We start from the raw sequence: 27,725 nt of genomic DNA on the forward strand, positions 1-27,725 counted from the left end.
GGCCGCCGCGGTCCCGCCCCTCCCGGAAGTGCGTCATGTCGTGCGCTCTGTCCCCGGATGCACTTGTATATCCGGATTCTTCGAGCGACGCTCAGCTCCACGGGTCCCGACGCTGTCGGCACATGCGCGACGGCCCTGTTCTCTCTTCCTCCGCCTCCCCTGGCTTCCGCCGTCCGCGGAGCCGCCGCCACCGCTGCCGAGGAGTCAGGAAGTTCAACATGGCCGCCACGGAGGCGCCGTCGCTGCGGGAACAGCCGGAGTAAGTAATACGGAGGCGCGGAGGGCCTGCGCTGGGGGCTGGCCGAGAGGGGACGGGCGGAGCGCCGCCCGGGCGGGCGAGCGGGCGGGAAAGTTCGCGGCCCAGCGGTCGCGGCCAAACTTTGCCTCCCGCGCGGCACCGTGGGGGCGCGGGAGGGCGGCCTCAGCGCTCCGCCCGCCCGGAGGCCCTGGCTGTCGGGTCGAGGGCGGCCGGGGCCCGCGGCGGCGTTGCCCCGGGAGGCGAGGGCGCGAGCGGCCTCTACGGGTCCCGAGCGCGAGGCCGCGGCGCGGGCGCGCCTGCCCGCCTCTAAGGCGACGAGCGGGTCTTCCGGAGCAGCCCGGGCGGCGCGGCCCGCGCGGCGGCGATCCCCGAGCGCTCTTTTCCGCAGGCGGCTCCCGCGCCGCCGCCGGTGTCAGCCTTCGGGGCTGGGGGTCGGGAGCAGAGGGGCGCCGGGCGCGCCCTTCTTCACCGTCCGGAGCCGCGGTTGGCGGCCGGCGGGGCGCTCCCTCCTTCCCGCCCGGTGCTCTCGGCCCCAGCGTCCCCTCGGTGTTTTTTCCTCCTCTGCCTAGTGCAGCTGGTGTGCCAGCTCGCAAACTCGAGGCAAAGTAAGACCAAGTCCTCGGTTCTGAGACCTAGGGGTTTTGGCCCGAGTTTACAGCGCTTCTCTGGGAGCCCCAGTGGAATAAAGAGTGGGAACGGTCAGCTCCTTGCAAACCCGAGCGGTTCGTGTCTGTAATCAAGCTAACGTAAGCATCGATGCGGCCGAGTGGACGCATCCTCGCATACTCTGCTAGGGTAACCCTTCCCTTACTGAGGGCAGTGTGTTCTGTTTTCCGTGTGTTTGCTGGGAAAGCTCAGGAACCTAGGAGAGAGAATGGATTTTAAGACAGTATTCTTGTAGCGCCTTTTTTTTTTTTTTGCTTGCATCCTCATTATCTGATTTGTTTCCAGCTGTCTTGAGAAGAAGGTAGAGATAGTCTCCCGGCAACTTTGGAGTGACCAGAGGAGAAATCTTTGCACCTCCCCAGCCGGCCCATCGCTTCACCGCTGTGCATCCAGTGCCGGAGTGCTTGGGGATTTGCTTTGCTAGGCAGAGAGAGTTACCAGAAGACTTTCGTTTAGGGCCTCTGGAAAGCTGCTCTATTATCTTCACAGTTTGACTTAAAAGAGGCACGTGGGTTCTGAAGTAGACCTGCCTCTCTCTCTCTTTTTCACAGAGTTCACAGTGAGGCCTTGTTCCGCACTTCATGAGAAGATCCTATGAAAATCTTAGGCTATGCAGCTGATTTTTCTAGTAACCTGTTTAAATTTCTGTAGTACTATGTCCATTACTTTGATTTCAGGGACGGTTTAGATTCCTTTTCAAGAAGGATGCAGCCATGTTTATACTCAAATAACACTAGCTTTCATCGTATTTATTTCGGTTCCTGCAATGTGAGTGGCACTGAGGTGGTCTTGTGCCTCCGCTCACACACACATGCACACATGCACACACACTTGGTGCGCACAGAGTATTCTGTCTATATGTGTCCCACCTTCACTTATTTGAAACGTTTTAGTGTAGAAAATGACAGTTTACTAGGAAAGCAAGTACCATGTTGGCTGCCCACAGCGAATGCTGAAATGTAATGTCTGAGTAGGTTATTTTTGAAGACACAGCGAGGAGTTCACAGTTACGTGGAATCTCCTCCAAGTGGAATATTTTGAAAAAGTAAAGCTCTTTGAATGCTTTTTAGTGGCTTTTAAGTTTGTCGATGTCTTTAGCTCAGTCTTTTTTCATAGTTTCAAGCATTTAAATTTTTATATGCATTGACTTACTTGAACTAACCCAGACCAGGTACTGAGCAAATCCAACCTCATTCAGTCTTTATGACAACCCTGTGGAGGCGGTCCTGACACTCCGCACATGTACAGTTGAGAAACTGGAAGTACAGAGAAATTGAGTTAGCTTGCCCAGGGTCACACTGAGTGACAGGTGTAGGGTTTACACCTGGGCAGCCCCGCTGTGGAGCCCTGCTCTGTGCTCTGGTCTCTCACTCTATGTTGTGGTTCCTTTTATTTAAAATATTACTAGCCTTTAACATTTGAAATAATTTTTATTTCCAGTATCCCAGAAAGGTTCGTTTTTATGATATGACAGTTCCAACTCTTTGGAATTTAATAGCCCATTTGGAAAGAGTGGGGGTGGAATGGTTCCTTTTGAGACTGGTTGGTCTTTTGAATCCATCCTTATTTTTGCATCTGCATTAATTCTGTATTAAAGGAGTCTCACTTGTCAGAGAAACAGGCTTAGTTATAATTATTTTCCTTGTCAAAAGCAGTGGCATTCACTTTGCTCCCCATTGCCCCCAGCTCCAAAGCATGAATTGAATGCCTCCCATATAAGATGTTATTAGGAATATTCTTAAATATATATGTGTGAAGAGGGAAGTTAAAATAATACTAGTGGTTGGTAATTGGTCGCTTTATTTTAAAGTTGTTCCATGGCTATTTTTATTGTGCCAGATGCCCCAAGACTCTGGGTGGTTTGAAGGATGAAATAAGCTAACCTGTGAGTAAATACTGTTTGACACTACCATGCTGTCTGCACTCTGAATGCAGCTTTCCTTTCAAATGAGATTTGAAGGATGTTACTCAGCTCTCAGTAAGTACTGGTTTATGACAAACCTGTTGTAGACCAGTTTGGTATAGAAATATACCTACTAAATGTGTAGTGTTAGATTGCAAAATGTAAATCATCCAAGAAGGTGATCAGGTTTCTTTACAAGAAACCTTTTCCTAAAGCTTTAGAAGAAAGTTGTTAATGAGCCTAAATTAAGTGACCTAGCACAAGTGTGCTCATTATATGCGACATGGGTGCCATTGAGGGGCTGAGTTCAAGTTTTCCTCGTGTGCCTAGTCAGACTTCAGTTATTTTCTTTGAAATTTGCTTTAAGAGATCAACAGAACAGGCTGGAAGTCTGCTCTCTGCCTAACCCCAATGTAAGAGAACTCTGGAGTTAAGGTTAAGCTAGCTGGCCCTAAGGCACTCAGGTGGCATTTTATTAGTAACCTAGTCATTTCTTGAGTTAACATTCGTTAAGTTACGATGAAAACTGGGATTGCTCCTGGGAGAGGCTGCAGTGACTTTGGGCACTGGGACGTTGATCCTGATTCTCGGAAACTTTAGATGCTAGGTTTTCTTTTGAAGGAAATTCCTCTGAAGGTAAATCCTTCAGTATTTGGATTTGAAATGCCTTGGGAAACTTGTAAATTATAAGTAGCATTGGAAAAGGGTTAGAGGAGCACATTTTTCTGTGGGGAGATGATTAAATTTAAATCATTTGAGGGTATTGTGGTCAAGAAATAGGCGTGTGCGCTGGAGCGTAAGTGAGCCAAAAACAAAGTGTTCCCCTTCAAGAGCTGAGCGTGTGCACAGACAGCGTAGACCAGCGTGGCCAGTGATGCTGCTGCATACGTTGTTGTTCAGCCACTCAGTCGTGTCCGACTCTTCTGTGACCCCGTGGCCCGCCAGGCTCCTCTGTCCATGAGATTCTCCAGGCAAGAAGACTGGAGCAGGTTGCCATGCCCTCCTCCAGGGGATCGTCCCAGCCCAGGGATTGAGCCCACATCTCTTGCATCTCCTTCATTGGCAGATGATTCTTTAGCACTGAGCCACCTGTTGTTACTCTGTGAACCATTCCCTTGACACAGAAGTACTTACTGAGTACCCGCTCAGGGTTAAATCATCTCTGGGCCTCGGGGATGGAGCAGTGAGCTAAATAGATTAAGATCCTGCTCCACAGGGCTTATGTTATAATAGGAGGAACAAACAGGAGTTGTGCTAGGTGGAGGACAGTGCAGGGGAGAGAGGGAGTGTGTTTGTGGTAGGGTGGGGGTTGTAGTTAAGTGAGCTGGTCAGGGAAACTTGACTGAGAAAGTGGAACTTGAGCCAAGACCTGAGGTAGATGAGGGGCCCGGCAGTGTATACTTCCCGGGGGAACGCCCAGGCCCTTACGTGCTGGGGAGGAGAGCCGTGGGGTTGGGGGGAGCAGGCTCCGCTGAAGGGAGGCTGGGCTGATGCTACAGGTCTTGTGGAGGGTTCAGGTTTTCACTCTGAACGAGGCAGGAAGCAGTAATCAGCTTTCTCTCGGGGCTGACAGTGACTTGGGGTTTTAAAAGCATCTTCAAGCAGAAGCAAGAGCTCTGACGTCCGCTGTAGCACCAGCCTTCCCACCAGCTGGGTGTGCCCATGCCCTCAGATGAGTCCTGTCTGCCTCCTTGAGTGTGACGTCACATCTGTTGTGGGGACACAGGCAGAGACAGCACTTCTTGAGCACTTGAGTGACTGCTTTTATGTGTATGAACTCATGCAGTGACATACCTGTGGTTGGTCAGAAGTGTTATTTGCCCAGCTTTTCCAGTGGAGGACACTGGAGTGGCTTGTCTGAGGGCACACTGGGGGTATCTGTTGCAGGCGGTGGCGGAGCAAGGAGGTTTGACCAGGACCCTTGCTCTTTAAAGTCACGTTCTGAGTGTCTGTGGGCAGCTCCCCAGCACCACGGGGAGTAAATTTGCCCAGTGTCTGAACAGTAAGCACGACTGACTTTGGGCACGAGATTTGTGCTGGGCCTTACGAGCTGTGCATGTTAACTGTGCGGTCCTCACCGTGTGCTCGGAGGTAGGTACTGTTCCTTTCTCACAAGCTCACACTCAGTAAGGCCACGCAGCTAGTCAGTAGTGGGACCAGGACTTGAGCCCCTGTAGCCTGGCTCTGGAGACTTCACCACCCAGCTGTCTGTTTTCTGGGGCGTTCTTAGAGGGTCTTTAGATTGAGTTCTAGCTTACTGAGTAGAATTTTGTACTTTGGGCACTTAGATTTTTATATTCCTGAAAATCATTCTCAACCTTCATAAAGGTCCTAGTTCTATTTATCTCACACTTTCCCCCTGTAAGTCAAGGTTCAGGAAAATGGACTTATACCCCACCTTCTGGATTGTGGGATGGGAGAGTTTAGGAAAGGGAGACGGTTACCTATATGAGGTTGTAGCCTATACAACGAACACGGTTGAAATGCCTTTGTATCTTCACCTTAAATCTGTGATGTCCCCCCGCCTCCTTGATAGAGCCATGTTGTTGGGTATTTTTTAATATACAGAGATACTACACTGTCTTTTTCCAAGTCTTTGAGAAATTTTAATGATCCCAGGACACTCTTTATCCTGTGTTCTCTTATACTCCGTTAGAGAGAAGTCAGGCCAGACTGAGACCTGACTCAGATGAAGACACAGCTTGCTCTGCAGCTCGCTAGTACTTTCTCCTTCCCCATAGTCCACAGTGCCAGAAAAGGGCGTTAGCAGTGTGACACCCCAAACCCCAGGTTTCTGCCGTGTGGTGGCTGTGTGTTCTCCACGCCCCTCACCACTGTGAGCCAGGAACTTTTCAGGTGTCCTCCACTGTGTCGTGCCCCTGCCCTGCCAAGTTTACTGAAGACTGAGACCAGGTTGGGAGACCATCTGTCGAGCAGCCCGACCTTGCGGTTCCTGAGCCTCTCCACTGTCTCAGCTGTGTGCTCCCAGAATCCTCTGCTGTATTTCTCCATCTCCTGGAATCAGTCCACCTGAGAGCTTAGCTTCCATTAGACCAGTCTCTTCCCCAAGTTTGACACCCTGGCAACATTGATCTTTTTTCCTTTTTCTAAAATACCCCTTAACCTTTCTGGTTAATGTCATACTCATTCTTCAGGTCAATGTTACTCAGCCTGTTTTTTAATCCAAATAAATACCTTGTTGATAAACTTCTCTCCCCCAAAGTCCCTGCTGAACAAATCGCTTGGGTTTTTCTGTGATCCACAAGATACCTTCCTTGACTGTTTCAGAATGATTTAAAGTGATCCGGCAGCGTTCCCATAATGCCCTTACTCAGGTCTTTATCTCCAGTGAGGCATGTGATTCTTTTCCACTGGAAGTTTCCTTAAGAGAAGCAAGAGATTTTTATTTTCTGCTGCCTGACTTAAAGCCTACATTATGTGTAGGTGATTTTCTTCTAAATGTTAAAAAAGATTGAATAGACTCATTAATTCTTAACTTGCAAGAGCTCTTTGTAGTATATGGTGCAAACATTAAACTTACTATTAAAACATTAAACTTATTAAAGTATCGGATCAGATCAGTCGCTCAGTCGTGTCTTACGCTTTGCAACCCCATGAATCGCAGCATGCCAGGCCTCCCTGTCCATCACCAACTCCCAGAGTTCACTGAGACTCACGTCCATCGAGTCAGTGATGCCATCCAGGCATCTCATCCTCTGTCGTCCCCTTCTCCTCCTGCCATATAATTTGGAGGACTTGAGCAAATTAATCCATATTGTTCCAACCGGATGTCAGGAGGAGGATCACCTGCTTCTGGTGACCCTGGAGCCTCAGCCTTGAGGATGCGGCTGGTCAGGGTCAGGAGCAGACGGCGTCCGTGGTGGGAGCCCAGGGCAGGATGGCACGGCGATCTCATCACGCTGCCCAGAGAGAGGGGGGCACACGGTGGCTAAGTGCTGCTTACAGGCCCAATATTGGCTCTAGAGATTTAAGTGTGTGTGTGTGTGTGTGTGTGTGTGTGTGTGTGTGTGTGTGTTTCTGAATTTCAAGTGGGGAAAGTGATTAGTGTCCCGATGGATGTTATTACTAATATTTTATGGAAAAAGAATGGGCAGGTTCCTTTAGTGTGGAGTAGTATGGGAAATGCTGGTTTAAAAACCACATTTCTGAGTGACTGTTTAAGAAAGTCAGTGTTAACTTACTGTAAAAACTACTGGTTTGAATTTCCTTTTTTACAAAGTATAATTATGTTAACCCCCCCCTATTATGTATTTCCTTTAATACTTTGAGTATGTGAGTTCAACCATTAGAAACAGAGTTAAATCCCTGTTCAGCTCAGTTCTTGCCCTATACCTTTGAAATAAAATATTTCAGTGGCTAACTTCATGTATCACATCGAGATATATTTTATCATTGCTATTTTTTTACGACTGAATGCTCCATAAGTAATGTGTCTTTTAAATGTGTTTGATACGTTTATAGGATGGAAGATGCTAATTCTGAGAAGAGTGTTAACGAAGAAAATGGAGAAGTCTCGGAAGACCAGTCTCAAAATAAGCACGGTCGGCACAAGAAAAAGAAGCACAAACACAGAAGCAAACACAAGAAGCACAAGCATTCCTCGGAAGAAGACAAGGACAGAAAGCATAAGCATAAGCACAAACATAAGAAACACAAAAGGAAGGAGGTCGTCGACGCTTCTGACAAGGAAGGTATGTCTCCAGCAAAAAGAACTAAGCTTGATGATTTAGCTCTGCTGGAAGACTTGGAGAAGCAGAGAGCCTTGATTAAAGCTGAACTCGATAACGAGTTAATGGAAGGAAAGGTCCAGTCTGGGATGGGGCTCATATTACAAGGTTATGAGTCCGGCTCTGAAGAAGAGGGGGAGATTCATGAAAAGGCAAGAAATGGAAATAGGTCTAGTACTAGATCTTCAAGTACGAAGGGGAAACTTGAACTTGTGGACAATAAAAATAGTACAAAAAAGCGAAGCAAAAGCAGATCCAAAGAACGGACTAGACACAGGTCTGATAAAAAGAAGAGTAAGGGAGGTGTTGAAATAGTTAAAGAGAAGGCAACAAGGAGCAAGTCAAAGGAGAGGAAAAAGTCAAAAAGCCCCTCCAAAAGAAGTAAGTCCCAAGATGAAGCCAGAAAGTCCAAGTCGCCCACCCTCAGACGGCGCTCTCAAGAGAAAGTTGGGAAGGCCAGATCTCCTGTCGACGACAAGGCTAAAGTCGAAGATAAAAGTAAGGCAAAGGACAGGAAGAAATCCCCTGTTATAAACGAAAGTAGAAGTCGTGATCGAGGCAAGAAATCGAGATCCCCAGTCGACTTGAGAGGCAAATCCAAAGACAGACGGTCACGGTCCAAAGAGAGGAAATCGAAACGGCCTGAAGCCGACAAAGAGAAGAAGCCGGTCAAGTCTCCCTCTAAAGACGCTTCCTCTGGAAAGGAAAACAGGTCACCCAGCAGAAGACCTGGTCGAAGTCCCAAAAGAAGAAGTCTGTCTCCGAAACAGCGGGACAAATCCAGAAGAAGTCGATCCCCACTCGTGAATGACAGGAGGTCTAAACAGAGCAAGTCACCTTCTCGAACCCTGTCGCCTGGCAGGAGAGCCAAGAGCCGGTCCTTGGAAAGAAAACGCAGAGAGCCCGAAAGGAGACGCCTCTCTTCTCCAAGGTAACTTGATTTCAGAGCCATAGTGGTTCCTACCATTGCAGCAGATTTCAGTGGAGAAGCTAAAGCTATGGACAATAAAAACAGAGGTGATAAGAGTTTTTAGTGTTCGATATGATCCTGTCCTGTCTGCTGACTGTGTTACTGTTTGCTTCTGTCAGTGTCTTGACTGTAGGTGGCTTTTAAATGTTGAACTTACTTTTTTTTTTTAAAGTTCTTAATTTAGTATCTAATGTGCAGAATCGCACCTTTAAATCCAAGAAATTTGGTTGATAAGTCTGAGTCTATGCATTTTATGGGAAAGGTGTTAGTTTCTAGAGCAGGGATTGTTTTTTGAATAGTGTGGGCTGGAATTTTTAAAAATGGAGGTATCAGTTTAAGGGTTGTGACCTGTCCATTCTTTTGAATTGGTGTGATTTTGAATCATAACAATATATTTGGAACTACAGTTGGTTTTTTTGGTCCCCAAAATACAATTGAAAATGGGAAATTTTTTTGTTATTAACTCATATACCTATAGTCTCATTGTAAAATTATTTTTTTTAATCAGTTGTAATAAAAATAATTCATATTTACATAATAACATTTGATCCACCAATTCTTGTCTCATAACTTCATGAATTCCTAGCCATCTACTGTGTATAGGTATAAATATGAATTGATGTTGAAGTTTAAATTATCCTCTGTGTTGAGAAGCTTCAAGAATGCAGTTCTCATTAAGAGCTCCTGTTGATTCTTTACTTCTAAGTGATGGAATGGTCCCCTGCCTGTAGCTCTGCATGGAGACAATGTTAGTATCTTAACATCTTTTCTTAAGGATCCTATTCTCTTTCAGTTGCTTTCAGTTTGAAATGGAAATTCTTACAAGTTCTTTAAGGGACTGGAGTTGAATATTTGAAACGAGTTTTTAGTGTTAGTTTACAGAAGAAATGCATGAAATTAGAGACGTTTAAATCCTGCAGGAAACCTGTAAACTCACTCTTCCCATCCCTCCTCTGCCGCCACTCCTGAGGCAGCAGTCTTTCTTCAGCCCCTTCTCTATGCACATGCTACTTCTTAAAAATAGGGTTCATACCATTCATGTTAGCCGTGGTTTTCTTTTCTCATCAAATACTGAGTGGCAGTATATAAGGGGTGTTTGTTACATAAGAGCAACATGATACTTCACTTTGTGGATGTATCATAATGTATTCAACTTCCTTTGTTGAGACTGATGAAAATTGAGGTTGGTTCCAGTTTTTCACAGTTGTGTGCAGAGATATCCATTGAGTCTGTGTAAAGCTTCTTTTAGGGTAGTTTCATAGAAGTGGAATTACACAGTCTGAGATTACGTATATTTACATTTCAGAAAGACACTGCCACATTTCCTTCCAGATAAGTTATACCAGTATTTACTTCCATGACATGGTGGACTGGCATTTTCTCTTAACTCTTACCTAAAGTTCCTCTCTTCTAAGGTTAATATTGATTGTAAAGGGATTTTATTCTTAATTGATTCATTAAAAATAAGGCTCTTAATTGCAAAAAAAAAATGTCGACAATTTAGAAAGAAATCAATGCTCAAACCAAGGGAATGGAATATTATTCCTTATATGGGCAAGTTTTATCTGAAATGAGAAAAAGATAAACAATATAAATAATCTTTACTAATTCTTCACATGGTGAGACCAGAGGAAATAGACCTTCTCTTGTGTTACTGTTGTCACCTGAATTTTTGTTACAAAACATTATTCTGTGTTTGCAATCTTTAGGTTACTGTGCCCTTTCTTAAAGTGCCTTTACATGTAGGAGAAATTCGCTTATTCTGATTTGATTTATTCTTCTCTGAACCTGTATCTGGTCCCCTTAAGAACACGACCTCGAGATGACATCCTCAGTAGGCGGGAAAGGTCCAAGGATGCCAGCCCGATCAGTAGGTGGTCTCCAGCTCGAAGACGGGCCAGTAGATCTCCTGTTAGGAGGAGGTCTCGTTCCCCTCTCAGACGGAGCCGGTCTCCCAGAAGAAGAAGCAGGTCTCCTCGGAGAAGGTAAAGCCTCCCCTTTGGTCCATCAGACTGGAGCTTTTGAAGCTCAGTGGGTGGGTTTCCGTAACAGCTGGCTTTCTCTGAGAAACTAGCTGTGGTACCATGCAGTCTTTCTGTCCCCAGCGTGTGATATTTCACACACACAGATTGTTGAGTTTTGCTCTAAACTTAAATCAGTGTTCATTAAAACATTTCTGCTGGCCCCTTAAAGACTTTATTTTTAGAACAGTTTTGGATTTATAACAAAATCGAGCTTTTGAAAAGTACGGAGAGTTCCTGTAACATCCGTGCCCCAGCACACTCACAGCTCCCTAACTTCAATTGACCTTTTCTGTATATTATATATATCTCTCTGTTCTCCTCAAACAGGGACAGAGGTCGGAGGAGCAGATCACGTCTGAGAAGGCGGTCTCGATCACGGGGTGGTCGTAGACGTAGGAGCAGAAGCAAAGTAAAGGAAGACAAATTTAAAGGAAGTCTTTCTGAAGGAATGAAGGTCGAGCAGGAATCTTCATCTGATGACAAGTAAGAATGGAACTTTCCTATAACTTCCTTTTTGCAAATTAGACAAACATGGTGTGACTTGAAAGTCTTTAATTTCCATCTATAATTTTGATCACAGCTAGTGATGACTTTTAAGCTTAAGGATCTGTCTTTTGTTTCCAGTCTTTGTGCAGTGAGATAGGTGAGGAGAAAAAGGAGACGTAGAAGGTTAAGTTTACTTGCTGGGATTCCAAACCAGGACAGTTTAAAAGCAAGGATAGAGTGAGATGGCTTAAGGTTTCTGTTCACTTACTGATGACCGACGTTTTCCAGCTTTTATTTTTTTAAATGTATGCAAGTTAACAGTTTTGTACTCTATAAGGATGTCTGGAATTAACATGTATGGATGTAACTTTTCCTAAGCCTTGAAGACTTCGATGTTGAGGAGGAAGATGAAGAAGCCTTGATAGAACAGAGAAGAATACAAAGACAGGCCATCGTTCAGGTATTGATTTTAGTAACATTTTGATCAACAGTCCTTAAATAACCACTATTTAAACAAAATTAAGGATTTTTACTTTAACAATTAAGTGTTGGTAGAGCACTTGAATAGGTCATGAAAAAAAGATAGTTTCTTAATAAAATTGAAATCGTTATCTTTTTTGTATACATAGGATTCCCATATAAAGCCCTTTTGTAAGACAAAATTTGGAGTGTGCTTCTTAACTTGGAAAAATTTCCTTTAGCGTAAAAATTATATATATTACAGCCTGTTATATGTGAGAAAAATTTTTCTTTAACGCCTAGTAAAAATAGTAGATTTTCTAATACAGATGTGCATGTTTAAATGGAACGTCTCAATAAATTTAAGACTCCTTGAAAGACGAGTGATGCAGGAGTTGGGCGGTAAAGGGTGTCACGTAGGCCTCAAGACGGTGAGCTGTGCAGAAGGCTGCCAGCTCTCCTTGGCTGTCCTGAGGAGGCCTGCCACGCGTTCCTGCGAGCATGGCCGTCCTCATAAAGTGCCTTCTCTCACCATCATGTGATGGGAGGTGAGGGTGGAGTTGAGAGAAGAATTCTGGAAGACACGAAAGATGCTTGGGTGCTGTAAGGAGGAAGCAGACAGGGAAAGGGTAGGTGTAGCAGCCTGTGTGAACTTGCAGCAACCCCAGCATCTCAGAGCAAAGGGCAGAACTGGAATTCCAGAGTACTTGGGGCGTAACTGGAATTCCAGAGGCGACTTTCCTCCCTGGGGCATTGCGGAAACTGGTACTGAGCAGTTACTGGGCACCGCTGAAGACTTGGTTGAATCTTTTTCTGTTCTTACCCAGGTCCACAATCCCTTATCTCCAACCTTTTGGGCAAGATGTGCTTCAGAACTGAGAAATATGTGAATTTTAGAAAGGTAATGTGGTGCATACATGTATCTTACTTAGCCCCTGAGTGGGGGCGAGCACAGCACCCCATTATCAGACACTGGGAACGTTCCGCTGTGAGATACCTCATGTTCACACTGGGAACATTCAGAGAGTCCCGTCTTCAGGTCAGATTCTGCCACATAATGAACGTGCACCAAACGTAGAAAGCCTCCCACAGCTCTGTGGGTCTGGAATCGCATATAAGGGATTGTGGATCTAATTCAGCTGAGGCATCAGTACCTTTGTTTATTTTTTTTTTTAGCATTATTTGACACTCAGGTTTTCAGTGCAGCTCCCCCGATTGGTGACTATCACCCTCTGTGTTGTCGCTACAGAAATACAAGTACCTTGCTGACGACAGCAACCTGTCAGTGCCGTCTGAGCCCAGCAGCCCGCAGAGCAGCACCCGCTCCCGCTCCCCGTCTCCCGATGACATCCTGGAGCGTGTGGCTGCCGATGTCAAGGAGTATGAGCGCGAGAACGTTGACACGTTTGAGGCTTCCGTCAAAGCCAAGCATAATCTGATGGCTGTTGAACAGAATAATGGTGAGTGAGTTAGATTTCTGTAACTATGCTTTTCTCCCCCAGGTTGTTAGCTCCGTCACTTCACCCAGAGGTTATTTGGGGCAGGGGAAAGGAAGGGGACGAGGAATGCCGTGTTCAGAATACCCCAGTGAGTGTCCCTGTAACTGCAGCTGGAGCTCACACTTGGTCCACCACACGTGTTCAGTACCTTTGGTTCTGCTTGCTAGAATATTTGAAAGCAAAGCCATGATTAATTTCACCTGGGAAAAATCCAGTTTGTATCTCTGATAAGGTTTCTAAAAAAACACATTACTTACACTTGGTAAAATTGATGATTTTTAAATATCTCATGTCTGTAGTTCATTGGTTTGAATCAAAATCCAGATATGGAGTTTAACCTTTTGAGGTATGAATTGGCAATTTAAAGAGGAGCTTTCCTGGTAGTATATGATTGTCACTTGTGTGTGCTCAGTCATGTCCAACCCTTTGCAACCCCATGGATTGTAGCCCACCAGGCTCTTCTGTTCATGGGATTCTGCAGGCAAGAATACTGGAGCGAGTTGTCCATTCCTCCTCCAGGGGATCCTCCAAACCCAGAGATCGAATTCCAGTCTCCTGCATTGGCAGGTGGTTTCTTTAACCCCTGAGCCACCTGGCAAGCCCAGTTGTTGCTTAGTTATTAGCATAGTTCAATGTTAGTGAAAGTATCAATATTAGGTTTTTTAATTTTCTGAAATGCGTTCTCAGTAGAAAGTGGATGGCTTTATATATCTTGGGTTATGAAGTGATATTAAGTTGGGTTTTAATGAAAAACTGATAAACAAGAAGAAAAAGTTTGAATTGCTGTTAGTGATTTTCCATTGGTGTATTATTTGTGTTTCAGTTTGTATCTCTCCATTTTCCAAATACTAATGCTAATTTCCATTCAGGTTCATCTCAGAAGAAGCTGTTGGCACCTGATATGTTTACAGAATCTGATGATATGTTTGCTGCCTATTTTGATGTGAGTATTTTTAGTCATAGAAACAACTGTTGAAATCAGTACATATAGCAAATACATATCTGGGTGGTATGTACATACCTAGTGAGAAAGAATCAGGGCTTCATAAAAGCTAAATACAAAATGACTTAAATGTGTAGTTATTTTCTTTTTAAACAGCTCCTTTCTTGGATTTACAGACATCTGTGTGTGTTGTGGTTAGTGGGGGACCAAGTGACATGAGTAATTTTCAGGCTTTCCACTCAGGGCTTCTGTATTGGGAACCTAGGATTTGGAGCTTAATGGAATTCATTGAAGAACCAGGAATGTTATAAGGACTGGGTTAAGAAATTTTTTCTTTTAAACATTTTATCAGTTTTTTTCCTTGAGAAATGGTCTCAAAAGTAGCAGACCATTTCCATCATAAATTAGGAGACATGAGAAACATGGAGGCTTTGGTGACGGGAAGTAGGGGTGCACCCATGCAAACAGAGAGCACACAGCAGGGGGATTAAAAGTGGACAGGGGAGCAGTAGTGTCCGGGACCCTGCAGACACCAGCGACCAGCTTCAGCAACAAGTCGCGTCTACAGCGTGAGCCACGCACACAGGAGACGGGTTAGGAGAGGATGACGTGATTCTGAGGCAGCTTCCCTTTCCTGTGTGTGAAGGGTTTTCCCGGTGTCCTGGCGAGTGATGCGTAAGGAAAACGTCTTCAGAAGCACCAGGCGCTCCTGTAGTGCAGCCAGTGACGCTCCATGTGGAGCTGGGAAGAGACCCGGGGTGTCACATGAACAGGGCAGTAGGAGAAATGTGAAGATAATGTGAATTTTTCCCTGAGCAGTACTGTGATACAGGAGACTCAGGAATCGTGTTTCTGTTGTGTTGCATTTACGTGAGTCATAGTAAGAGTTTATTTAACTTGGCATGAAATCTTCTTGTCAGGAGTTTATAGGAAGTGCTTTAAATGTCTGCCTAAATTGGGGGTAAATAGCTCATGTTATTCCCTTAATTTCAGAGTGCGCGTCTGCGGGCTGCTGGCATTGGAAAAGATTTCAAAGAGAATCCCAACCTCAGGGATAACTGGACTGATGCAGAAGGCTATTACCGTAAGTTCACAGTCCTTACTCATTTCAGAGTTTATCATAGTGCTTTGTAAAATTGTGTGGCTCGAGGCTTCCCACGTGGGAGGACTCTGGAGGTCACACCCCAGTGCCGTCACTTGCGAGTGTGGCACCGCCAGCAGCTGCGTGTGCCCGAGCCGCCGCCCAGAAGCCTCGCAGACTGGAGTGCAGCGCGACCCGACATGCACCTTAAGTCTGTTCAGTTACTTTCAGGCCCCAGGTAATCCTCCGCAGGGGGCAGTGCCAGTCACGCCAGACTGCAGCGACCACGGCACTGCCTCCTTGGGGTTGGGGGCGTCAGCAGTTGCCGGGTGCTCCCTGAAACTTCTGTAGCGCTTGGAGGCCTGCAGCTTCTGGCGTGCAGTGTGGAGGCAGGGCCTTGGGACTGGTGTCCAGGAAGCCACGCACACTGGAGCGATTTGGCGCGTTACTAACACGCTGTGTTTCCCGCCTTCTGATTTCTGATGTGTCTCATAGTTCTGTCCATTAATGTATCACGGTCAGAATTCTAATGTTCTAGTTTACCTTTTTAGGTGTGAACATAGGTGAAGTCTTGGATAAGCGTTATAACGTGTACGGCTACACGGGTCAAGGTGTGTTCAGTAACGTGGTCCGAGCCAGGGATAACGCGAGGGCCAACCAGGAGGTGGCCGTGAAGATCATCAGAAACAACGAGCTCATGTGAGTTCAGGGAGCTGCAAAACCAGCTCAACGCAGGCGTTCACAAACAAGCGTGTTTTTAAACAGTGACAGCAGTCTGTGTAGGACAGCTTGGGGCTTATGAAACGGCAGAGCAGCTCTTTGTGGGTATTTAATTTATAGTCACGTGTTGTTACATGTGACACCTTGGAACTGTCGACTGATTGTATTCAGTTCGTTTTAGTACCTACAGTGTAAACTGTCCGCTTAGACCCCCTCCTCTCTGCCCTTGTCTTACGGCTGATCTTGACTGTGACTGTCATAACCCCGAGACCAGAGGTGCAAATTCGAAGGGTTGTGTTGCTTGGCTGTCACCGAGCATATGGCCTGCAATAGGTGACAACTCAGGTCTAGGAATCCTTCGTATCTTTTATCTGTTGCCTTTTCTCTTTACGAACAATGAGGTCATTGCCATACTGCTTTAACACAATCTATGCCACACTCTGGAGAAGGCAATGGCACCCCACTCCAGTACTCTTGCCTGGAAAATCCCATGGATGGAGGAGCCTGGTAGGCTGCTGTCCATGGGGTCGCTAAGAGGCGGACACGAGTAAGCGACTTCACTTTCACTTTTCACTTTCATGCATCGGAGAAGGAAATGGCAACCCACTCCAGTGTTCTTGCCTGGAGAATCCCAGGGACGGGAGAGCCTGGTGGGCTGCCGTCTCTGGGGTCACACAGAGTCGGACACGGCTGAAGCGACTTAGCAGCAGCAGCATTCCACACACTGAGCTGCATTAAAGTCAACTTAGTGTTGGTTTAGGAGCACTAGAAGTGTCTAGATTTATGCTGAGGTCCTGGGCTGCCCTGGGCTTAGAAGGTTAGTTCGATGGAAATCCTCAACTTCTGTATTATAGACACTAGCTTTAAAATATGGCTTATTGTCAAATTGTAACTAGAATTTTGGAGGAGGATATTTGCATCGAAGCATCTTGAGATAAAATGTGCCAGGTTGATTTCCCTCCAAGCAAGGTGGGTCTGTTGCTCAGTGTTTCTGTTTTGTTCACTGATTATTTTGGAAATTAGCTCCATGAAAACAGTATTTGGCCAAGTGGGAAGTATTGCGTGAATGACGCAGAGACTTGTCCTTCCTTAACAGATCGTTTATTAGTACCTAAAAAAAACTTAACACATCGCTAAATAAATATATAAAATAAATACACATTATTTACTTTTCCTAAATTCTTGGTGTATCCAGTTTTGACCTAATTTTCTTTTCATTTCAGGCAAAAAACTGGCTTAAAAGAGTTAGAATTCTTGAAAAAACTTAATGACGCTGATCCTGATGACAAGTTTCATTGTTTGCGACTCTTCAGACATTTTTATCACAAACAGCATCTGTGCCTGGTGTTTGAGCCTCTAAGGTACGATGCCTGAACCTGGACGTCATGACCCTGGAAACTCGGCTTCCCCGTCTTGCATCCTCAGTTCAGACAAATGCTGTGACCAGTTTTCTGGGTGTTTGGTGTTTTTTTCCAGTTGGCTCTGGCTCTTGTCTTTTAACTGTTGGTGAAAAGTTAGCTGCTTGACGGTTGTTAACGTGTAGACAGTAGTTGGCTGTGTGCCACATGCCCACCTTGTGTGGCCTTGAGCTCAGCCGAGAGTTCGCTGGAAGTTAAGTACTCCAAGGAAAGATTGAGCCAGGATGAACAGGAACGGGAGTCATGGAGTAGGAATATGATTTCAGCCTTTGAATCCATGTCTTCGTGTTCCTGCCCATTCTAGGTCAGTGGGAATTGTACCCCTGCGTATCTTCCCTTCTCTTCATTTTGGAAACTGTGTTGTGCACACACGGTTCATACACTCTCATTTTAGTGTGGCATAATTTATCAGAGATCTGGGCAGTGGGCGGGAGGGTTCTTGAACAGTGTTTTCATTGTATTTCATTCTCTGAATTGATTTTACTTCATGCTTGAAAATGTTTCTGCTTTTTTAAATTTTCATTTTTACCTCTGATTTTTTTTTTTTTTTTCTTTCCTACAAGTATGAATTTACGAGAGGTGCTAAAAAAATACGGCAAGGACGTTGGCCTTCACATTAAGGCTGTCCGGTCCTACAGTCAGCAGCTGTTCTTGGCTCTGAAACTCCTTAAAAGATGCAACATCCTCCATGCAGATATCAAGCCAGACAATATCCTGGTAAGTCAGCGATCAGACGGCCTTGTTCATCCGTACAGCTCCTTCTGTAACGTGGTCACCACCGTCTTCTAGAAATTACATCTTCCAAGAGTCATTCCGTGTATTAATTACCCATTACAAATGACTTTACCAGTTTTTCACCCTTTGGAAATTGGGCCATGAAGTGTTAGAGTGAAATATATGAAGAGAGAGGAAGTAGGCTGCTGTCCGGACTCCTCCGGTTGATGGATGGGTTTCGAGTCCACCAGACCCTGAGAGTTCTTGGATGCATGATGACGGGCTTCCTCTGCTGTCTGAGCTGCAGTGCTGCAGGTTGGGCCTGCTTTGGTAAGGCGTGCTCACCAAAGTGAGGCAGTCCTTTGTTCTCTAGCTTCATGGCGTGAGGGACGTTTAAGGGAGTCGCCCTCTCTGAAGTGGACGTGTGGAGTTGAGTTTAGGGTGCCCAGGAATGATCCTCGTCCTTTGTTCTTTACTGGGGAAGCCCAGGTGTGGTTGGGCCTGGTGTGGAAGGTGTGCCTCTCCCAGCGCGTGGCTTCTGCTGTGGAGGTCAGGTTTCCCGGTGTGTATGTTTCTGAAGCCTCATCCCAGTGGGGTGCTTGGTCCACGCACACCCCTTGTGTCCCCAGCCCTTCCTCGGCCCTGGTCATGCTGTCAAGAGCCGAGGGCGTGTTCACGGGTGGGGAATCGGCCCGTAGCACGTTCCACGTGTTTAAAGAAAGATCCCTTTAAAGTGTGTTTCAAACTCCTTACACCTAACACTTGGTTCAGATTTCTGTTTTTCTTTTTAAATATCTTAGACCATTTCCTTCCAGACTCCCACATTCTCGAGGCTTTCCATTTTGTTAAGTTTGGTCTGAGTTGATAAGGTAGCTGCATTTCTAAGGTAACTCGGGGTTTGAGGCGATGAGTGTTCTCAGTGCAGTGGTAGGCACAGTATGAGTTGTAGTCTTGCCTGATCAACTTCATAATTGACTTTCACCCCAGTTTTCTTCTCTTTTTTTGAATTACAAAATACACCATCCATACCAGAGAATGTATCAACTATGTGCCAGTCACAAGTAATCACACAGTGAACAGCATCTCTGTAACCACTTTGAGGTTAAATATAAGACATTTGCCATTGTCTCAGAACCACTTGTCTTTAAAACTTCATTTATCTTTGAGTTAGTGCTTAACTAGTATAGGTTTTCACGTGGATTTCAGACAGTTTGGTGTTCTTCCTAAGAAAGGAGGAAATAAATATCAGAGACCACGTGGAGCTGCTTGTTAACGAAAACCCCAAGCTTTTAGCCCAGCATTTCAACTGTCAGTCTGACAGAGTAGTGTGCTAGGCTCCCTGAGGGCCAGTGGATGAGGGCTTCCCGGGTGTAGGTCCCCAGCTGCTGGTGAAGACCCTCCATCCACCCAGCACCCCCTGAAAGCGGCCCTGGGGTGTTTGTCCGTGATTGTTGAAACTGCATCCTTAAGTAGCTGAATGCAGTTTATGTTTAAGAACGTTGGAGCACTTCGCGTTTGAAGATCTCTTTTTTCCCGATTTCCCCAGGTGAAGCCTGGTGCTTGATCGTTCCTGTTGCTGTCTTAGTTCTGTGGACGTCACCTGTAGTAGCCAGTCCACGATAGCCTGGGAATGGCCCGGTGGTGTTTGTTTAAAGTGCTGGGTTTCTGTGGGGTGGGAACAAGAGGCCAAGTTCAAGTCCCAACTCGGAATTTGTGTGTGTCTCTTTTGAAGGGGGGAAGGGACTCTGGAATGTGACTTATCTCCACTTGTTAACCCCGAGCATGCTTCTGACTCAGGATGGCATCAGGCATGGGAGCACCTCAAGCCTTTCTCAGCAGATGTCACTGTTACTGTGTATGTGGAAGTATTTGCAAAGGGAAGGAAACCGATGACTAATAGAGTGCTCATGTTTATCAGTTTTGCCAGATATGTTTAACATTTTCTTGACTAATACTTTCTTTATACTTAAGGGATTTAATTTTTTTTAAGACTTAAGTGCTAAATTTGGGATGGTCTAACAGCTTCAGATGAAGAATGTTTCAATTCTGTTTTTGTCCAATTTAATCTGAATCCTTCTGCTTTCATTGCCATAATTTTCTGGCAAACGAAAGTTAAGTCCGATCTCTTTTCTATGACCATCTTCATGTTCCTTTAAGTAATAACTTAACTGTGTTCGGGTTTTCTGGGGGGTTTTAGAAGATACTTGGCTTCAGTGCTTTCTCTCACTACTCCAACCTTTTCTAAATAGCATTGGTTAGAATCAAATTCACTTGGTATTATCCCATATTTCCTCGTTGAAGAAAGTTCTTTAATTAGAATACTATAGCTCTTAATTATTCATAATTAAGAAATTGAATTATAAAATAATTAGGAAAGGAATTTTTAAATGAGTGACTTTTGTTCTTAGTATTGGAAATAACTTCTCAAAGCCAATTATTTTTATGATTATGTCTTAATTATTCCTGGCCTGAGTCAAACTTCCCCGATAAAATGTTTTGCAGGTTAATGAATCAAAAACTATATTAAAGCTCTGCGACTTTGGGTCAGCCTCACATGTTGCGGATAACGACATAACGCCTTACCTTGTCAGTAGGTTTTACCGCGCTCCTGAGATCAGTAAGTTTCCTCCAGAGCTCCTTGACCTGGGCCGTCGTGGGCGGGGGGAGCCCCCGGTTCACTGGGCACCGTTTCCTGCTGCACTTGAGCAGCCGCTTGAGTCATTGCCAAGGAAGGCAGCCCTGCGTCCTCAGGCGGGGTGACGGCAGTTAGCTGTGGCAGAAGTCACAAACGGGCATGGAAGGCCTCGGATTTAGAAGACTGCCGCATTACTCTGGCCTGGTCGTCACGTCCTGTTCACGGCTTGTCTGGGACCTGTGCGGTTTTCTCCTCTTTTGCCTTGGCTGAGGCCGGTTAGCCCCCTCCACAAAAGGGGAAATGAACAGAGAGAAGAAACATCTGCTTTTCCTGCCTCTTCAATTGCTCCCCAGGGCCTCATTTGTTAAGGTTTTTAAGAGTCCCTGTTAAGAATTAGTGGGAAGGCACATGAGACTGATGCTGAAGTGTGAGTGTTGAGGTAATGGTTATATCGTCCCAGTTAAATTAATGCCCCTCTTGATGGGAATAAATGGAAATAAGTAGTAGTTGGTTGATAGTATCCTCGTATATTAAAACTATATTATGTTTTCAGTTATAGGTAAAAGCTACGACTATGGTATAGACATGTGGTCTGTAGGTTGCACCTTATATGAACTCTATACTGGAAAAATTTTATTTCCTGGCAAAACCAATAACCATATGTTGAAGCTCGCCATGGATCTCAAAGGCAAGATGCCAAATAAGGTAGGATGTTTGGGTGAGCTTGTTTTTACGGTCTTAGCCCTATCATCCTGTCGATTTGTGGGTGGCTGACGCTCACCCCGGTGAGTGTACACCAGTTTCTGAGAGGCAGGTAGCTGGCTACCCTGATTCCTGAGCTCTTTTCAATTAGTGGGTCTAAGCAGCCAAGAGCTCCCATTTCAGAATGGGAGAATCCCATCTTCCTTTTCCTATCTGAAGGCTGTCCTTGTGCGTTTCTTTCCCCTCCTGAATTAAGCAGCAGGATGTGTAGGGTGGGGCTGCGTTGCAGGAGGTGGGGGTTGGGGGGCGGAGGGCATGGCTGTTCCCACTTATCCATAGCCTTCCCTTGTCCTGCTGACTGCCCCTGGGTGACACACGCCCACCCTGGTGACTGTGCGGCGAGACCCAGATGCTGGTAGGTTAGACGGAGTCAGAGGAAGGACCTGGTTATTGGAGAACCACAGGGGCTATAGGAAGCGGGACTCGAGGGCACTCGGCTTACTAAAGGTTGGACGCTGCTGGGCAAAGGAAAAGGTGCCAAGAAAGGTCACATGAAATGACATCTTTTTAGGTTCTATTCAGATTCTCTTGTGTTGAACTTGTTTAGACCAAGACAGAAATTAGTTATGTTGGTTTTTGCTTTAATAAGGTCTGACCTGGTGTCATTTCAGGGCTATTCCTAGAACATAACGTTTTAAATGTCCTGAGGTTTCTTAAACTGCCAGGAGACAAGGCCTCGCTTGTGTAATGTTTTCCTGTCTAAGAACAGCTGGTTTAAGTCTTTGTTTAGTCTTCAGTTTTGAATAATGAAAGTACAACTTGATATTGTAATGGGTTTATTTAACTCACTGCCTGGGAAAATTAATTTCGTGTTATTAAGTAGTTTTATGTACAACATTTATATTTTTTCAAATATGTTACTTTCTCAAGAGCAAGGAATCTGAAATCATTTTCAAATAAGTAAGCAACCCAGAGAGACTAAGTAGTAGTATTTGTGTGACTTATATATTAGGTTATCGGTAGATCAGACTGTTTTGTAAGAGCTCAAAATCCAACTTTTGTTTTATTGCCAGATGATTCGGAAAGGCGTATTTAAAGACCAACATTTCGATCAAAACCTCAACTTCATGTACATAGAAGTTGATAAAGTAACCGAGAGGGTAAGTGTCCTCTAGGTGTGCTACATTAAATGATGATCTTACAGTTCATGGATGGATTGAGTGTTGGATGGTCTAGGAGCTGTGAATATTTTAAAACACATCTATTCCTGTTCCTGTTGGCCAATTTCTGAAATAAGACACATCAGGTGATGAAAAGATGTAAAAAAGTTTGCCTAGCATGAGTTTATTTTATCGTATTTAGGCCTTTTTCTCTTTCCTTGGATCACTTTCTTGGTCTGGCTTTGCATTCAGCTTCCCTGCTGCTTCCAGATCTAAAAACAATTCTGATCGTGTTAGTCTCCCTGATTAAAAATTCTTCCCTGGCGCCTCTTACCTATAAAATACTGTACTTAATTCCTCAGAGAGCCTGCTGTCCCCAGCGGGGGACGTCCCCCTTCTTGCGACTCCATGGACCAGCCGCTCCGCGCCTGGCGGTAGGCCAGTGGGCGTGCGCTGTTGCAGACCCCATGCCTGTGTTCATGCACCAGCTGTGATTTTGAATTCTCATAAAATTCCTGTCGTTCTTCTGATCTTTTTATAAAATTACAGAACCCTGTTTAAAAAAGCCATCATGGCTAACTTGGGGTTGACCTTTTTTCATTTAAGTTTTTAGGTTATATGTGTCTAGTAATTTATTTAGAGATACACATTTAAAAAATTATTTGTAGGAGAAAGTTACTGTCATGAGCACCATTAATCCAACTAAGGACCTGTTGGCTGACTTGATTGGGTGCCAGCGACTTCCTGAAGACCAACGTAAAAAAGTACACCAGCTGAAGGACTTGTTGGACCAGATCCTAATGTTGGACCCAGCTAAACGGATTAGCATCAACCAGGCCCTGCAGCATGCCTTCATCCAGGAGAAGATTTAAATGAGATGAAGAAGCTCCAAGGGTTTGAGTAATTAAATACAAAGACTGAAGAAATTTCACAGCAGTTTATTAATGTATATAAACTTATAAATATTTCTCCAGCAAATTTGAGGAAGCATGATATATTTGAATTAACACCAAGGGTGATATTTCTTTTAGAAATGTTAGTTAATCTGTTTTGTGTCTTATGTGAAATCTCACTGTAGAACTGTTTTAATCGCCAAGACTGCACAGAGAATTACAGTGCTAATGTAAATGGTTGCAGTTCACATAAAAGACAAAAGCATCTGTTAAAAAATGAGTAGGAATATGGGTGGTTGATTTATTTTTAGCAAACTTGGCTTCATTGTGGTCTTCAGATCAATGGCCAGCGTAAATGCTGTTTATATTCACGTTTTCCTAGGTGTGTGTGTGCAGGCCACAGCAGCATGCCCTGGGCGTAGTCAGTGCCGAAGGGGCCTGTTCCTTCTTGAGCCTGCCTGCAGGGACGGTCTCCTCTTTTAAAGCAGGTTGTGTACAGCATTCAGTACACTGAAGGTAAGCTGAACCATCAACATCACCGGTGTGTAAGATGTTATTTTACTGGAAGAGTTGACAAATGAGGGACGTTAGCGTTGTGGCAGAATTCCCCGCATGTGTGAGAGCTGATCTTGTTTTATTTTCTGGCATCACAGCTGTGGAGTAGGCACAGTTTCTGTTCTGTTCATCACATTGCGATTGGAAGAGAACGCGCTTGATGGGTAGAGCGCCTTCAGTGTACTGTTTCTTAGTAACTTTCATTTTTTTAAATCAACTTGCTATAGACTTTATACACATTTTGTTAAATACAGTTCCTAGTGACAGAAACAGTGCGTAGTTTCCTTTACTGATAACAAAGGTTGAGGCCTAATTCTGCAAGTCCTCATATTTAAAAGTTAGATAGACAACGTAATGAAATTTTTAACTATTTGTATGTCATTTTGAAAGTGTATGCTTTATGGTAAAAAGTGTTTTTCATTTGTTCATTGTTTTCATTATTTGTGATCATGTTGTCTTTCAATACAGGCATAAACCTTCCACTCTTGAACAAAGCAGCTGCTTTTTAAAAGCGGTAATTGCTTCTTTACCTTTTATTTCTTTTGTAAAATGAAGCTTTTCTTTAAGGATGTGACTTGAAAGTGTTGTCTACTGCATAAAACAGTTGACCCTCACTTACTGTAAAGTGAAGACTGTTCTGCTGCATGTGGTGGACCATGCAGATTTCTGTATGTTCTCAGTGTGCATCACTAGATAATAAAGTCTTTTGCGAACAAGGCATTGGTAGCCATTTTTAAAAGTTTTTGTCTTCAGTGCTGGTAAGTCAGGTAAACCACGTAGAATGAAAAGCAACCTTGCGTTTCTTCCCTTGATTCTTTAACTGAAAGAATTACTCGTTAAAGGTGTAAGCTAACCAGAAATGTGTAATTTTATTAATAATTAGGATCCTAATTATTTCATCAAAAAATCCTACCCGTATTGTCAGCTTTCAGTGTAGTGAGGTAGTTCCTATAGGTCGTGGGGTAGAGTCCAGGATTTAACTAATGTTTCTGCTGTTTTCTCACTTTTCCTTCTGATGGTGCGGAAAGAGAACAGGAGACGGGGCACAGGCCACTCACCGCCTTCTCCAGGGTCTGATTTGCTGAGACACCAGCTGCACCTTCTTAACAAGGTTATTTCTGACAGCATGTGTAGATAAACATTTAGCAACAGTTTAAATCAAAATCATGTCAATCAGTTTGGTTTTGCAACACAAAGGAATTAGTAATTTTTTTTAACATGGTAGCAGAGAATTTCAGAAATGTAATCTTTTCTGTTTGGGTGGTAAAATAAATGCTTGTCTCCCTGAGGAGTGTGTAAAATAATCAGATTTTTAGAGGTTAACATAATATTTTAAAATTGTAAATGGGATTTTTTTATTCACCCAGGCACCTAATTACAACAAGCATGCACATTTTGGTGCATTCAAGAATGGAAAATCAGAGTAGCAGCATCCTTCTGGTGGGTTTTGCTCCATTTAAAGGCATGAAATGACCTGCAGCCAGGAAGGTGCAGATGCTATCCTAGGCCAGCTCTGACTCTGCCCCCCTCTCCTTGTGGTGTAGCCGTGAACCACGTGAACGCCAGGCGTGCTCGTCCTCAGGCGGTGAGGCCTTGTAAGCAAGGCCCACGGGTGCAGCTCTCCTGCCTGAACGAAGCGTAGCAATTGCCCACCAGGCAGCTCTGGCGGTCATACACGTGCTGCACAGTGGGGTGTTTCCTACTGATTGTCACTCAGAATAGTTACATTGGTGTGTTTCTGGTGATTTTTCATGGCTTCGTTTTGTATACTTATTTAAGTAAGTTAACTTCCGCTAGAAACAGTTCATCTTATGCCTTCAAGACTGTTACGCGTTCTTGAAACAAACAAAGTCGCTTGTTACCTGTTCTTTGTGTTTTAGGTGCAGCTCAGTGGAAGATGATGGCTCCAGAAGACATGAGCTAAGGTTTCTGTCCCATAAAAGAGTTGAGAACAAAGAGCCCTCCGTTTAATTTCTGTCTGGTGTTTCAGTTTTCAGCACGATGATTTAGGGTGCATTGCCCTTTGGTGTACCGAGAGTAGTGCTCCCGTGCTCACTGTAAAGTGCTCACTCATCACGCTTCCTGCCCCTGCCCCTTCCCTCCCCCGGAGTGAAAAGAGGCGTCAGACCTAGCCGTGTTAGCGGTGTGGACGGGGAGATCCCACGTAGCACATGGCTGTCAGAATCGGACCAAGAGCATCCATCCGGAGGCAATCTTCCGCCGCAGGGGGTCGTGTCTTCTTGGCCGATCGATGCCCAGGGACAGGAACAGGCCCTCAGTGCTGCCCAGCTCCCGGGGCGCCCACCTCTGCGGCTCACCCGCGGGGTCTGCCTAGCCAGTGCTGTTGAGGTCTTAGAATAGGCCACGTACCCAGAGCACAGCCGTGGTCCTCCTCGAGGGGAGTGCGAGGGGTGTGCCCTAGGTCTCTGGTGTTCCGGACTCAGCACTCTCTGTTTGCCTCCATGAGCAGTCTTGATTCTCGCACACGGAGTGGTATTGGATCCCGTGGTCTCTGAGGCAGAGACCCAGAGCTCTGTGAGCCTGCAGGGTGGGGCCAGGTGGTGCGCAGTCCCCAGCAGGCGGGCGAGCCCGTGTCGGCCGCTCTCCCATTTCTCTCAGGAAGGTTTTGCTTTATTTCACTTTGTGGCAAAAATGGTATCAAGTGATTGTGAGACTTGAGGGTCTGTAAGTCCTAGAATGTGACCCACAGAGCATAGTTTTCTCTGAAGCTGGGGGAGTGGTTGAGCCTACACATCTTAGGATGATTCTTCGGGTAGACCTGTTGTCCTCCAAGATTAAATAAACCTTAAGACCCTCCCAGCATGAGTTCACCTCAGTTCTTATTAATAGTATCCTTCTCCTTTATTCCCCAATGCCTGTTCATTCCACTCTTTTTTGCAGAGTAATTTTTGTGTTAAAAAAAAAACAAACCACTTTTTTTAATCACCGTAATTACCACTTTCTTTCCCTAAGACATACCCAGGACATGTCTTTGGTATGTGGTGGAGGCAGTGAGACGTGACTTGTCCTTGGGTGCACGCCGCCTCCTCTCCACCTGTAGTTGATCGTGGTTTCATAGTGGAACTCGAGCTAGCTGGGGAGAAAGAGAATCTCTGCAGCAGGAATCCCATGTCTTCAGATGCAGGTCAAACCGTTAAGGAATTCCCGGAATTCCCTTCTAAATACTGAGACAGGAAAGAAGCCAGATGGCTAACGTGCAGTGACTTTGTTACTGTTAGGGCAGCATTAGAAATCGGGCTTCCTAAAGTGTTCTCTTTTTCATAGCATCCTAGTTCAGATGTGAATTTTTATAGAAGTGTTCATTACAAATTCATTTGTTTTTTATGTCAGTTAATGTGCACCAATTTGACTTTTAAAATGCTTTCCAGTTACTTTGATAGATTTCATCATCGTGGCATCTTTTTCTCCTTCCACGTGTAGGGTAAGGGACTGTTCTGAAGAATCTTTCCATTTAGTGATCGAGATACGGAAGCTGACCTCTGAAAATACTCAATATGTATCCTAATTTTTCCCAGTGTCCTTTGAGTTGTAACTTGCATTTCAGCAGCAATGTTCCTAATTGACCTACTAGGAAAATGTAATAAACACACCTCTTGTTACCCTGCTGCCTCCTGATGTCTCATTGCCTGTGTTTCGTGTCTGACATATAAAGTGAGGAGCGCCGTTTATAACCTGCTGTCTCCCACTGATCTTCAGAGATGGGCTTGTCACAGAGCCCCAGCAGACGTTCCTGTCTCCCGCGCCCAACTCCCTCTCCTTGTCTTCCCGAAAGATAGGCTTCACGTTGTTACTGCACACCACATCCCCGGCACCTGTGCCTCTGAGAAGTGGGAATGCGGATGGTCTATTGTGAACTTAGCCCAGGGCAT

At 45.0% G+C, this 27,725-nt stretch overlaps 1 protein-coding gene across 4 annotated transcripts; it reads left to right on the forward strand.

The window, feature by feature from the left end:
• Positions 1-27,465, forward strand: PRP4K (pre-mRNA processing factor kinase PRP4K). 4 transcript variants are annotated; one of them, XR_008711302.1, is made up of 18 exons: positions 1-259; positions 7,311-8,507; positions 10,355-10,531; positions 10,898-11,053; positions 11,435-11,516; positions 12,765-12,975; positions 13,884-13,957; positions 14,951-15,041; positions 15,590-15,737; positions 16,982-17,119; positions 17,740-17,893; positions 20,393-20,507; positions 21,079-21,230; positions 22,301-22,387; positions 23,056-23,796; positions 24,871-24,946; positions 25,203-25,275; positions 25,716-27,465. XR_008711302.1 is itself a non-coding variant. In XM_055570494.1 (15 exons), exons 1-15 carry the CDS (start codon positions 36-38, stop codon positions 23,257-23,259), a joined length of 3,210 nt encoding a protein of 1,069 aa, XP_055426469.1. In that variant the 5' UTR covers positions 1-35; the 3' UTR covers positions 23,260-24,553. The 4 variants fall into 4 exon arrangements, 1 of the variants encoding a protein (XP_055426469.1); XR_008711303.1 differs by lacking the exon at positions 25,203-25,275; XR_008711301.1 differs by lacking the exons at positions 24,871-24,946; positions 25,203-25,275; positions 25,716-27,465 and adding an exon at positions 24,304-24,553.
• Positions 27,466-27,725: the final 260 nt, after the last annotated feature.

This window comes from Bubalus kerabau, chromosome 3, assembly GCF_029407905.1.
Source record: "Bubalus kerabau isolate K-KA32 ecotype Philippines breed swamp buffalo chromosome 3, PCC_UOA_SB_1v2, whole genome shotgun sequence".
NCBI classification, from domain to species: domain Eukaryota; kingdom Metazoa; phylum Chordata; class Mammalia; order Artiodactyla; family Bovidae; genus Bubalus; species Bubalus kerabau.

Coding starts and splice junctions, on each gene's coding strand:
- PRP4K (XM_055570494.1), top strand. CDS start 36: ATGTCGTGCGCTCTGTCCCCGGATGCACTTGTATATCCGGATTCTTCG. Junction 15,738..16,981: donor ATCAGAAACAACGAGCTCAT/GTGAGTTCAGGG, acceptor TTTTCATTTCAG/GCAAAAAACTGGCTTAAAAG. Junction 17,120..17,739: donor CTGGTGTTTGAGCCTCTAAG/GTACGATGCCTG, acceptor CTTTCCTACAAG/TATGAATTTACGAGAGGTGC.